Consider the following 14,310-nt stretch of genomic DNA (forward strand, 5'->3'; position numbering starts at 1 on the left):
ATTTTTACAAGAAATTATGAAATGTATAAATATTTATTTCAATTCTTTTGCAAAATATATACATAATTAAAAATGAATTGATTAGTTGTGAACCATAAAATAAAGTTTTTTTTTTTAATTTAATACGTTTATTAAAAAATCAATATTCCTTTCTAATGATTTTAAATTGTTTATTTACAGTTAATATTAAAATTTATTATACGCAAATATGCTACTCAGGTGGAGACTATGAGGATTCTATACTCACTGGAAGATGCACATCATTTAAATTTTCCGAAAACCGAACAGAAAAAAATATGATTATGAATGTCTATTTGACGATTCATTGAATCTTCCAAAGATTTTGACGTTCAAATTTGATGTGATAAGTGATTACATACTTAAATTACTTAGGTTATTTTTGTTTTATTCGTGTTCGACGCCCAATGTTCGGACCTCAGAGGTCAGAGGACTAGTGCGACGCGAAGGCGACGATAAAATCGCATCAGAAATTTGTATTTATGGATGCTGGAGGTATCCCTGTGTTTCAGAGCGCCAGCCAGGCAGCCGTCGCAGCCCAGCAGCAACAGCAAAAGCACCAGCAGCAGCGTCAACAACAGCTCAATTTACAATTGCAACAACAACAACATTTACAACACCATCAGCTACAGCATCAACATTCAACTTTAGGGTTGCATCTACAGCAACATCAGCAATTACAATCGACGCAGCAACAATTACATAATGTGCAGCAGCAACAACAAATACAGGTGCAACAACACCAGCAACATCAGCATCAGCATCAACAGGCGAATACACAACAACAACAATCCCAACATTCTGCGTACCATACAGCACCAGGAGGTGCGGGTGCGGGAGGCGGAATTAGCTTTGGCGGCAACGGAACTGGCGGCCCTACAGGTGCGACTGGAGCAACAGCTTCAACAGCTGGAGCTTCTAGCGGCATGGGTGGGCTCATCGGCGTCAGCAATAATATCAACGGACCAACTGCCGGCAACCAGACCATCAATCAGGGTAGCTGCGGTCCCGATGTTGTTCCTGCAAAGAGGCAGCAAATGGTTGATCGACTTAGACGACGAATTGAAAACTATAGACGTCGACAGACGGACTGCGTACCGCGCTATGAACAAACATTTAATACAGTATGTGAGCAACAAAATAGTGAAACAGCGGCGTTGCAAAAACGATACCTTGAGAGCAAAAATAAACGCGCAGCAAAGAAGACTGAGAAGAAGCCCACAGATACGGCGTCGGCTGCGGCTGCAATGATGGCAGGCAATCTGCAGAGCAGTGTACATGTGGTAAGTTTTGTATATTTCTAATCAATCTCTATACAAAGAAACGAAAAATATATCAAGAAAATCTACAATGCGTTCAAAAAATAACGTTTTTTTAACGTGATCAATTCGTGGAAAACTGTTTTAATTTTTCATAAATTACCAGGTGTTCATTTGCGATAACTGACGCGTACAATTCGGTAATTTTTTTCGATCTTCTTTAATATGTCACGTCGTGCCGTGAAATAAGAAAAATGAGTGCTCAGTATACATATATATTTAAAGTATAAGTGTAAGTAAAGTGAAAACGTAGATGACAAGCCAGAAGAAATCACGTAACATCTAAAGGTGAGAACAAAGCTGTTGTTCTTCACTTTGAGAAGAAACCACTGCTCAGTCTAAAAAAAGCTAAACAGTTTTTTGTTTAAAAAGCGATTAGACATATATACACATAGCATAGGAGACAAACTTCAGAGATCTGTCATCAAACGCCCAATTACCGTAACAAACCCCTACTTTGAAAATCACACACTGAAAAAAGGTTTCCTGCATCGAGCACAGGAAAACAAAAACAGAAGAAAATAGGAAGATTAGAACAAGTAAAGATTAGAAGTCAGCTATACCAAAACAATGTATTTTCTATAATAACAACATTTTACCCAACAAACGAAAACGTTATTTTTTGAATGCACCGTATATATTCCAAAAATGTTTTCATTAGTATTTGCTTAGATTTAATGATCGTTATTTCTTAGAGATTTGAATAGTACCCCTGTTAATTTTGCTATTTGAGTTTTTTTGTGTATTGTGAAAATATGTAAAATTCAGTTTTTTTTTTAAAGAAACAGGAAATGATTTCAATGGTCATGCATTATAAAAACATTTTATACGAGAAATAGCCCCTGAAATGGGTATGAGTGATTGGAATATGCGCAAAGTGATTAAAAATTGTATTGTATTAATTTTAACTCTCTAGCTTAAAATAACACAGTGTGTCGTAGGAGGAGTGAGCGTTTTCTGAAAAGCTGTGATTTCCACTGTGATTTCCACTGTGATTGTCCACTGTAAACCAAAGCGTGGTGTTAGGAAGCTTATTATCCGAAAAGGATTTCTAAATATCGAAAAACATAGTAAACTTTTAAAAGAATGTCTTTCATCAACTATTGAGTAGATATCCTAACAGAATTGAAAATGCTACGGTTTCCTTTATATATTATATCGGTATGTAAAAATTCAAAACTTTATATTTAGTAATTGGAGATATTTTTATTCAATTTGATCTTTTACTACTTATTTGAACTATATTTTGAATACGTCATCTATCAAGTGCATTATATGTAAAGGAGTTCAGAAAAGAGTTCAAGAAGTTCTTCCTTAAATATGTGCGTTCCAAAATTAGCGTTTTTTTCTAAAAGTAGTTTAATAAAATTTTTTTAAAAAGTATATTTTTGGCACATCACCTTAATCAGCCCTCCTTCAATTTTATTGGTCCTATTTTCTCCAAAAACAGATGTGAATTATCCATTCGTTGATACGGGCTCAAATTAGGATAATAACTATATACATGTATGTATATGCAAATATCTTTCGACTAATAAAACTTCTAACAGCATGAACAGTATTCACGGCCCAGCAGAAACATTGATGATGCTGACGAAAACGACAGAATTTAGATGTATTAATTAAGGGTGTACATACATATATACACATTTATGTATGTGGATACATTCATTGTACTTATCGCACGATGGAAAATTAATGAGGTCAGCTTATTTTTTCATTCACTTATTAGGTTATGTAGGTACAATATAATATATCATTAAACATAATGTTGGTAATGTTAGGCGTACTTCCAGTTATCGTTAACTTTAACCCAGTCTTCTAACTCAAAAAAGTTCATTTGCTGTAAAGTAAACAAATTTGTATTGTACACGTCTACCTTATGATATATGTAGTCTTACAAGACAAAGGTAGAAGTAAGTTAGATGCCTTCTGATTACAAAATTAATGATTTAATTTTCAAAAATCAATTAGCTACAAATATACATATATACGAGTATAGACCATATTGTCTCCTTTAATACATCTTTTATATTTTTCACTAACTGGTTCACATGAGAAAATGGCCAAAATTTCACTATTTTACAGATAACATTGCTTTTGCACGAAAATAACATTTTGCAATTCAGTCGTGCTTCTTGCACATTTAAAAAAATGAGTTTACCATGAAAATAAAGATATTTTGATAAATCTGAGACTGCTTAAATGTAAGCAAGAAGTAAGACAACAAAAGAAACATATAACTACAATAGAAAATGATCTGCCTTTATATCTCGCTGCGGAGGCGATTGACGATTTTTTGCCAAATAACTTTCAAAGTTGAACTCATCACTGGCAACATTTTTCATACACATCATTTTCGCTGTTCCAAAGTACGACTCTCGTTCATGTTGGTTTGCTTTTGTTTAAGTATTATGTTCGAGTAGCGTGATAAAGAGAGCCATCCCCACGCTCTCGATGATAGCGCTGGCCGTAATATATTTGTAACATTGACTCCACAGGCGTTCTCTTTATTGAGTTTTTGCGCATTTAAGACTTTTGTATGTATATCCGCATATATTTATAAATCTATACTTACATTTGTATAGGTATATGTATTTAACTGTTCTTAATATTATATTTAAAATTGCATTAAATTAATGTTTACGATTTTCATAGTTCTTTTAGAAGCCGCTCCTATTTGTGTGGATACTACAAGTTTTTAACCAATCCAAATTTATGGTACACACATTACTCAATAGTACTCACTCAAACTTTTATTTTGTTCACCGATATCGATCTGGTAGATTTAAAATATACATAGGTTTGTACATACTAGTTAGTATGTATACATTTAGCTCTATGCGCTTTCATGCCATATTCTACAAGTTGAGCTTGATCGCTATATATTATGTATGTATGTTTATCAGTGTTTATTGCAAATTGGTAGTAGAATTTATATAGTTCATGTTTCAAGGGCATTTCCTAAAGAGTATGAATGTAGGATGTCTACATTTACTTTTTTGAGTTTGCAACTAAAAGGTATCTCTGTAAGTCTAATATTGTAAGACCACTGAAAGAATACGATATTTTTTAAATTTAAACTTCGTTTCAGTTGTTACCATATTGTATGTAAATATTAATACAAATGGTTTTGTGGTTCAAGTTTCAGCTTTGGAATTAATTTGAAATTTATCCTGCACAAACGAACTTACTAATGTACATACGTACATATTAAAGTCATCATAAATGATTCCATTTTTAAAATCGATGAAAATGATATAAGTACGAGTATGTACATAGATGTATGTATAAACATAGAAACAATATATAAATATATTTTTAATTATGCGTATATGGAAGATCATATGTATATAAGTAGATAATTGGTAAATGTTCAACCAGAGAATATTTGCAACGTGTTTCAAGCTGTGCGACTCAAAACTGGTAAATGAAAATCAAAAATATTAAGAGAAATGTTGACATTATCATTGTTTGCTTACTCCTCTGAAAAGAGTTAATCAATAAAATTTCATAAAAAATTTGATGCAAAAACTTTTAAATTGTTTACCAAAAATATTTCATTTAATTTCGATTTGATTTGAATAATTTTGTAAAATAATTTCTATGAAATAAATCATGATAATTTAGACTTTTGATCTACAACTAGTTCTCCAAAGATTATTTGATTGGCTAAATATTGGCCTTACCTCAGATATTAAATTTTTGACAATCTATTTTGTTGGAAAACAAATATTTCAATCATATGTACTTACATACATATATACAATACGTAAGTGTATGTACATATGTTTGCAAAAGGTTTAGTGAGTACCAAATTCATCGCAAAAATATTTCATTAAATTGGGTGATACGGTATATGCACATATTTTTATATTGTATACATGTGTTAATATGCTTAGGTTCATATATGTATGTAATGTATATTTTTGGTAATGTATACATGAATGTATGGATAGTAAAGCTTGACCCAAAAGTTTTTGTCAAGAGATGCACTCAAATATGTATGTACTTAAATAATACAGAGAGCTCAATATAATGCCATTGATTATGATGATAGTGGTGGTGAATTGCTGGTTTTCCCTTAACTTTGCAAGCTCAAACATTTATATTCTCTTTTCTTAACATTGCTCTCTTTCTTAGTCGTTGGGAACCATCGGACAGTTTACGAATAGAAGATGTTATGGAAAAGAAGACTACAAGCTAAAATCTTATTAATTATAAGGTAATAAGCATATTAAAACAATGCACAACGAATGCCTTGTTTTTATTTAACAATGCAATTGTGGGAAAAAAAGATTCGCATAGTGAATGCTATACCAATACTTGTAATGTCTCTATATATTCAGGTATTCGCAAAATTTTATCTCACCATACATCCATTGGCTACTATAGTGGTAGGAGTGTTAACTGCTTTAATAACAGAGTCGTCAACCAAAGCGTTAACATATTGCCACAGGTTTTTATCAACAAAATTCCCGATAATGATAAAATGGGAATACTAGAATTTTTTTTCTTATTCTCGGTGCAAATTCAGAACTTTTTAAAAGTAATATTTAAAAAAGTTGATAACGTTAAATCACATTGACTCGAAGGATATATGTATATTTTAATAGATAATATTGAAATTTAAAAGCAAAAATCAATAAACGCTCAATTTATAAATACGTTATTAATTATTTCTTTTAATTTTTGATTCTACGAATTCGAATATTGATTAAAATTTATTAATGTTGATAAATTGTGTTCATTCAAAAGTTATAAAATATTTTGACAATCCATGTATGTATATTTTTATTTTGATTTCGACAGATGTTATGGTTAGACTTATAGCTTTCACATAAAGTTTTTGTGAGGGTTGTTTTCTCTTGCAAATATGTATATATGTATGTATGTACTTGTATATTGTAATTTGGTTTCCCATTCGAACATCCCTTCATGGATGATGTCTCTGTATTGCTGTAGCTTTTTGGCGTTTGCGCTTTTCACTGCTATTGACCATGTTAGCATTTGCGTTCTGGTCTTTGATCATTGGTTTGATATAGTTTCACTACATTTTAGTCTCCTACCTTGATTACTGCTGGTGCATAAAGAAGACATCGTTTTCAAAATATTTGAGATTTTCCATTTCTCCCATTCGCTCTTATTTAACTCTCATTGGGATGTTGTTTCATGTTGCTTCGGCCAAATGTATGTATGTATTAAATGTGAATTTTTATTTTTGTATTTCGAGTTCATTGGAGCTTTGTTATACTTTGCGTTCGTCTCTGTTGATGTCTCTTTAATGCGTTGCAGTGGCTTTGCAACTTTCTCACAATGCATTAGCGCGTTTATTTTTTGATTCTCCTGTGACGGTTACAGCGGCTGTGACTCTACTGCTGGCTGACGAAATGTTTGATTAGGTGACTGCCTCGTTGGCTTGGCAGTTCGAGATATTGCTGCTGTTGTCGCATACCGGGAACTCCGCCGCGGCCGGCTCGTGCCAGTACTCAATTGTTAGCCAAACGCCACACGACCAAAACACGGAAGATTTCAGATGAGCATAATTAGCTATTGCGATAACGAGAAACCTAAATTCATACACGATTAGGGCGACACCTACGGCGAAAACGATAACACTTGCCAAATAACGCAATAGCAAGTTTAAAAACTTAAATTGAAATAAATCTAAATAATATAAAAACAGTTTATAAATGTATGTACATAGGCAAAGTTTCAAACAGACAATGTTAATGTTATGAGATATTGACGTCGCTGACGCTTAATGATGACAACGATTACAGCGGCGGCAAGACAACGCATTGCATCGGATTGAAATAGATAGTAATACGCAAAGTGGAGGTGGTCAAAGTGGCATCAGAAACCGTAGAGAAAAACAATAGTGCAACAACCTTAAACATAGAAACATGTAACATACATATAACACTAGATTTACAATTAAAATGTTTATATTTTTAAACTAAAATATGATATAGTGCGTACATATACATATGTACCTAAGTATGTAAATAAATCCAATGTCAGGAACGGGAGCCACACAAACAAAAGTTAACCCATATATTGTATAATTATTTTCTCTTTGTAAAAAAAGAAATGAAGATTTTTAATGCCAGAGTTTGCCCCACGTGATAATCGATTAATTTCGGGCTTTTGCTTCTATAAACTCCTTTAATTTCTAATGTAAATATTTCGGCAAAACTTTATATACAACAAACTAGGAAGGGCTGAGTACGGATGTAACCGATTATTTTATACTCTCGTAATTTATGGTAGGGTCGAAAGCGGAAAAATATTTGTAGGTTTTGACAAAACTGTATATTTAAAAATGTTACAAATGATGATACTTTTTGTACACAGTCAGCCAGAGGAAATGTGGATCTCATGTTCAGAATCTGGGGACTTGTTAAGTTTAAACCCGATTTTGACCGATTTTAGATTACAGCGGGCAACCTCGAAGGTTTTATTTAAGTTAAGTTTTATTTCGATATTTTCATTGCTGCTTGATTTATATTCCGTAAAGTGAAAGAATCAGATGAAACTTATAATTGTATTATATGGAAAATGGGTGTGATTGTAGTCCAATATTGCCTGATTTTACACAGTAAGGATGAAATGATAAAACATCTTGTATCGTCATCCTAGTCATTGCGATATACATAAACTATATCGGTTAATTTTATATGCTACAAACAACAGTTTAGTATATTTTGGTATTTACTACAACAAAAACATCGATAATTTGGGGTATGATGGCCTTGTAGAATGTATAGGTCGTATATAATAGATACTGAACCCAATATTATAGTTTATTCAGATATTTTTTTACTAATTGGTGGAATTTTTTTTATCTCTAGCGCGATATCTTTACTAATGTAAAAAAATCCGATATATTCCTTTGATTAACGCTATTTTGTGGGCATGGTAATGGGTATGAATTTGTTATTATACAATACCAAAGCCCTCAGTTTGCGGACAGACAGATATCCGGAAATGATTTCAACACGTCCATCTGTTAATAATTATTCTTATGACTTTTTAACTTAAAGGATGAAAAAATAATTTATGATTGATTTCGAATACTTTTCCATATATAAGTATGTACATACACAGCAAAATACTTTCTTATAATCTCTCTATTTTGTAGGTTCTTCATTCTAAAGATTATAAAAGTTTGCTTTTAGCTGTATTTTTATATATATATACAATATTTTTATATTAACATTATCATCGCACTATATTCAAAATGTTTCGTAATTTTTAAAATTTTTATTTATATTTACTGTTGTTTGTTTTCACTTATGAAAATGTAAAATTAACTTCTTAATAAAGACAAGGGGTATAAAGGGTTTGCGCTTTTAGCAGCAAAATATATATATATGAATATTATTTTATAATTATGCTTTAACTTATTTTCAAATATAATATATGTACAATACATAAATACACAATATGATATAAAACGTTTAAATTGGGTAATATCATTTGTAATATTATCATGCTTAGTGTTAGTAAAATAAAAAAAGGATAAATGAATTTTTGAAATTTATAGCAACTGCGTTCAAATAACAAACTGTGTCAATGACATGGAAAATCTTCAAGTTCTGAGAGAAATCGAATCAAATAAAATACTGATTCGACGTTACATAGAAAGGTTTTAACGGAACACCTCGATGCTTCCATTTTCTATGTCGACTTGCTTTGGAAGGAAATAAGTGAATCATTTTAATGAATATTTGGGTAAAATAATTTAGTACCTTATTGTATATGTATGTATATACCATATTTAATAGATGCATACATGTATACTTTGTTAAACTTCAAATACTTCATTAATTTTTCATACAAATGTTTTAAAACTGTAATACATACATTCATATATGTACAAGTACATAAGTTTTTATTGTATAAATTATTAAATAATTTTTGATTTTTCGCATTATTTTAGCAACAAAAATTCTTAAAACGGCCAGCGGACGACGTGGATAATGGATCTGAAACATTCGAGCCGCCTCACAAACTGCCAAATAACAATAATAACTGTAACAATAACAATGGTTCTGAAAATCTAACCAAGTTCTCAGTGCATATTGTGCAAAAATTGGAGTTCACCACGTCAGCGGCTAACTCACAACCGCAGCAGATAAGCACGAATGTCACAGTTAAGGCGCTCACAAACACATCCGTGAAAAGCGAGTCGGACGTCGGTGGGAACGGCGGTAGCACTGGCGGCGGTGGTTGTGGTGGAACGACTACTGTCCCTGGCGGTAGTTCTGGTGGGCCAAATGATCCGCAAAGTGGCGGAATATCGAATAATTCTCGTGGAAACACTGGAAACAGCGGAGGAGCTAATGGCGGAGGCAATGGTTTGGGTGGTAATAGTGCAACCGGTAGTAATATTAACAACTTAATGAGTGGACATAACAATTCAAATACAACTCAGCAGCAACAAAAACTTGGTCTTGGTAGTCTATCGAATTTAGTAGAATGCAAACGTGAGCCAGATCAAGACTTTTCCGATCTGGCTGGATTGGAAAAAGATAGTGGCCCAAACAGTAACTTTCCCGGGTTTCCCGATCTTATGGGTGATGATATTATAAATGATCTACAGGATTTCAATCCGGATTTATTCAGTTTTGATGAGAAGCCACTTTTAGATATTAAAACTGAGGATGGTATTAAGGTGGAGCCACCAAATGCACAGGACCTCATTAATAGTCTTAATGTAAAATCAGAGAATGCAATGACAGATTTTAACGCAACATTTGGAAGTAGCGGTGGGGGTATGAATGTAAGTGGTACAAATAACGTACCTAACATGACGAATAATGGTGGTATGGGTGGTCCTATGAATGGACCTCCACATACCGATCCCCAAACCATGAACAAAATGCGACAATTTTTAAATGGTCCTGATAACGGTCAGATGACTTCGCTGGCTGCACAAACGCTAAAACAAATGGCCGAGCAACATCAGCATAAGAATGCCATGGGCGGTATGGGAGGCTTCCCACGGCCGCCAATGCATCAGTCACAGCAGGGGCAATTAATGGGTGGAGGTGGTCCAAATAATCGATATAATGATTATGGCAATTTTGGAAGCGATTTCGGCATGGGGTCCAATGGTTCGCAACAACAACAGCATTTGCCTCAATTTCAGCAAAAAGTTCCTGGCAATGGATCTATGGCTGGTTCCGGTCCATTTGTTGGCATGCAACAGTCTTTTCTAGATATTAAACAAGAGCTCTTCTATTCCTCACAAAATGATTTCGATCTCAAGCGATTACAACAGCAGGCTCAAATGCACCAACAGCAGCAACAACAACACCACGCACAACAAAATCATCCACAACCAGCACAAAACCCGCATGGCCCGAATGGACCTAAAATGGGACCAAATAACGGTTCTGGTAGTTTCCCGAAACCCGGACAACCACAAACCCAGCAACAACAATACTCACCATATAACTCACCAATGGGAGCAACTGGCAATCAGAGCCCTGCCGGTCAATCATTTATGCAAGGACCGAATCGCGGTACTTCAGGATCGGGCGGAATTAGTGGGGGAGTCGGCGTAGGGAATAGTTGTAGCAATGGTGGACCACCTAACATGACGGCGCAGCATCCTCAGAATAGTACGCAACAACGTGGAGGACCGCAAAGCGTTCCGCCACTAAATGTCAACAATGGTACCGGAGGTATGGGTGGTGGTCCTAGTGTAAGTGGAGCGTCAAGTTCAAGTAATCAAAATGGGTCCGGTGGAGGCATTAATGCGGGAGCGGGCAATGCGAGTAGTTCACAGACTGGTCCAAACCTACATCAACAACAACAACAGCACCAGTCGACAACAACAACACTGCAAATGAAACAAACGCAGCAATTGCATATTACCCAACAAGGAGGAGCTCATGGGATACAGGTATGTATGTATGTATAAGGTTAGATAAAAAAAAGTAGAAAAGTTGAATATTATCGTATAAGTCAATGTCGTGTCGTGTCGGATTCAAACAAAAAAAATTATAAAGAAAAATAATAAACGATTGATTATATTTATAAAATAAAAGGTAATCATAATTTAATATATTAATAAAAATCTGCACTGACATATAATGCAGAGGCCTTACTTATTTGTTCAGCCTATTGAATATTGCTCATTTTCTATGAACATAATAATATAATTTTCGAAATTCGGTTTTAATTTTGATATAGTCACAATATGAATAAATATATACTATATACGTATATATTATGGATTTCTATAAAAATGCAAATTTTATATATTATATGTACATACATACATATGTATTTATAAAAATAGATATTATAGCATATTACATTTGCATTTAGTGTCAAACCGCATAGAAAGTGTGCTTTAGTAAAAAGAGGTGATGAATTTCGAGAAAAGTTTTAAATAAAAATTAATTTTCAAAATAACAGTAACAATTTAATTTAAATCAGATGTTATTGTGTAGATACATTAAATTTATGCACTACAAAATTTACACTGTGAAATCGAGAAAACATTTCTCTAGCCTCCCAGCCGTCTATGTAGATTTGACCGGAAACACCGTTCAAACTATAATTATTTCTACATTCTTTCCTACTCTTACTTTGTATGAAGAGATTTAGTCATCATTCATTTATAAAACTCTCACATTTTACTGTTTACGTATGTCGTGCTTGACAGCATTCTCTCGTATTGCGCTTGTGCTCACTATCTTCAAATACGACTCTCTTATATAAACGATTGCATTCAGAAAACAAGTGTGAGGAACCACCCTAACAATGTTGCCGATATTATTATTTTCCCAGAGTCAGACGTTTTATACGTTTTTACTTTATTACCAAGCGTTAATATAAAATGTTGTAGCAATTTATGTACACACAAACTATATCACTTATATCTAAGTACATAAGTAGATACATATAATTAGAATTTTGAATGCTATACCTTGCCACGAAGGAAGCGCACTTTACTTCGTTGAAGAATCGATACCCGAACTCTTGTTAAATATACATAAGGAGGTGGATTCGCTATAACTAACTGTGGTCAATTTAATTCATTTTTGCCTGTTGCTTTTGCAGTCGGCAAAAAAACAATATTGTGGCTCATAGTACATCTATTTACACTCAAAGCGAACATAAGTTCCGGCTTTTATGAATGACCATTTGGTCGTGAACCAGCATCTATATATTCCACTTGATTAATTAATACGTTACTCACATATCGTGCGATTTAAAATTACAAATGAAAACAAATTTAAGGAGAAGAACCAAAGTGCCAACAGAAGGCGCCATTGAGTGATATGAACTTTAAGATGCAAATATTAGTATTATTAACACTTCCCCCAGCTTTTTCAACATTCGGTAATAACAGATACAAAAACCATCGGGATAATGTTAAATTACTATTAAAATAGTTTTCGTAGTAGTTTTCTCTTTATCGTTTTCTTTAAATACATGATCATATACATATGTATATAATATTTTTTCAATCTTTAATTGAAGGTCTCAAGTGGTCAGCATCTTCATTTAAGTGGTGACATGAAGAGCAGCGTATCAGTGGCAGCGCAACAGGGTATACAATTCTTTAATCACCAGCAACAGCAACCTCATGGGTCAGGCGCACAGCAACAACAACAGCCACATGGTCAGCAACAACATCAAAATACTCAAAATTCACAACAGCAACAACAATCTCAACAGCAACAAAATCAAAATTTAAATCACGGAAATGGTAAATTCTATCATACATATAATATATATGTACATATGAATTACTATATTTAAATTTGTAATCATTCACAGGACCCTCAGACGGTTTCTCCATTTCGCAAACACAGTCGCTGAATTTCACACAACAACAACAACAGCAACAGACACAGCAACAAACGACACAGCAGAATCAACAAATGCCTTCTAATATGCGTCAACGCCAAACGCAGGCTCAAGCTCAAGCACAAGCCGCAGCAGCAGCTGCTGCAGCGGCATCTGCGGCCTTGGCTCAAGTTTCTTCGACGAATGTTGGCTCACCTGTCGTTCCGAATAACAATAATAATACAAATAATGGTGTACCTGGAGGTGTGGGTAATTTAATGGGACAACAGTCAAGCAGCGTGAGTGGTAATGTGCATGGTGGATCAGTTGCCCAAAGCATGACGATAGGGGGAGGTGGAGCGGATGCAATTGGACCCAGTGGCATGAACAACATTTCGGGGATGGGCGGCAATGTCAGTATTGGTGGAACGAATCAAATGGGTGGCACTACTGGTAGCGGTTTAGGCGGAATGATGTCTAACAATTCATTATCGCATCTAAACGCCCAGAATGGACCAAATGCCGCTGCAGCAGCCATGATGATGGGTGCAACGCCAAATGGCGGGCCCCCGATGAATATTAGTCAAGCCAAATTCTTACAACAGCAACAAATGATGCGTGTTCAAGCTATACAACAACAGCACATGGGTGGAACGCGACCACCACCGCCCGAATACAAGGCATCGCAAGCTCAACTTATGCAAGCACAAATGATGCAGCAGAACGTTGGCGGCGGCGGTCGCTTTCCCAATGCTGCAGCTCAAGCAGCGGCAATGCGACGTATGACGCAACAACCTATTCCGCCCTCAGGTATGGATGAATTATATATTTTATGATTGAACATTAAATTAAAAGTATTTAATTACCGTATTTTTTTAGGACCAATGATGCGCCCGCAGCATGCGATGTACATGCAACATTCAGCTGCAGCTGGTTCACGTTCATCCATGGGAGCTTTTAATGGTCCCATGGGAACACAACAACGTCCTCCTAATGTTCAAGTTACTCCAGATGGTATGCCGATGGGTTCACAGCAGGAGTGGCGCCACATGATGATGTCGCAGCAACAACAGATGACCTTTGGTGGAGGACCTGGAGGTCCAATGAGACAAGGGACTGGGTCATTTGGCAGCGGTAAATATATATGTTATATTTCTAC

General features: G+C 34.6%; 1 protein-coding gene and 1 long non-coding RNA gene across 4 annotated transcripts in view; one reads left to right on the top strand and one right to left on the bottom strand.

Annotated features, from left to right (window-relative positions):
* mam (neurogenic protein mastermind) overlaps positions 1–14,310 on the top strand; it is a 35,630-nt gene that overhangs the window by 17,659 nt on the left and 3,661 nt on the right. Inside the window, exons 1-6 of one of the 3 annotated variants that reach the window (XM_036374175.2) lie at positions 6,934–7,245; positions 8,887–9,074; positions 9,283–11,253; positions 12,843–13,071; positions 13,143–13,961; positions 14,031–14,285. In XM_036374175.2, the coding sequence (XP_036230068.1) occupies positions 9,063–9,074; positions 9,283–11,253; positions 12,843–13,071; positions 13,143–13,961; positions 14,031–14,285 (3,286 nt within the window). In that variant the 5' untranslated portion in view covers positions 6,934–7,245; positions 8,887–9,062. Of the gene's footprint in view, positions 1–180; positions 1,302–6,933; positions 7,246–8,886; positions 9,075–9,282; positions 11,254–12,842; positions 13,072–13,142; positions 13,962–14,030; positions 14,286–14,310 lie in introns of those variants that run through there. The other 2 variants (XM_014234831.3, XM_070108381.1) reach the window with 2 other exon arrangements.
* On the bottom strand, positions 6,320–14,105 carry LOC118683112 (uncharacterized). The gene is made up of 2 exons (XR_004978944.2): positions 14,018–14,105; positions 6,320–6,935 (listed from the first exon to the last, which is right to left on the bottom strand). It is a non-coding gene; the product is annotated as an uncharacterized lncRNA (long non-coding RNA).

Source organism: Bactrocera oleae, chromosome 4, assembly GCF_042242935.1.
Source record: "Bactrocera oleae isolate idBacOlea1 chromosome 4, idBacOlea1, whole genome shotgun sequence".
NCBI lineage: Eukaryota > Metazoa > Arthropoda > Insecta > Diptera > Tephritidae > Bactrocera > Bactrocera oleae.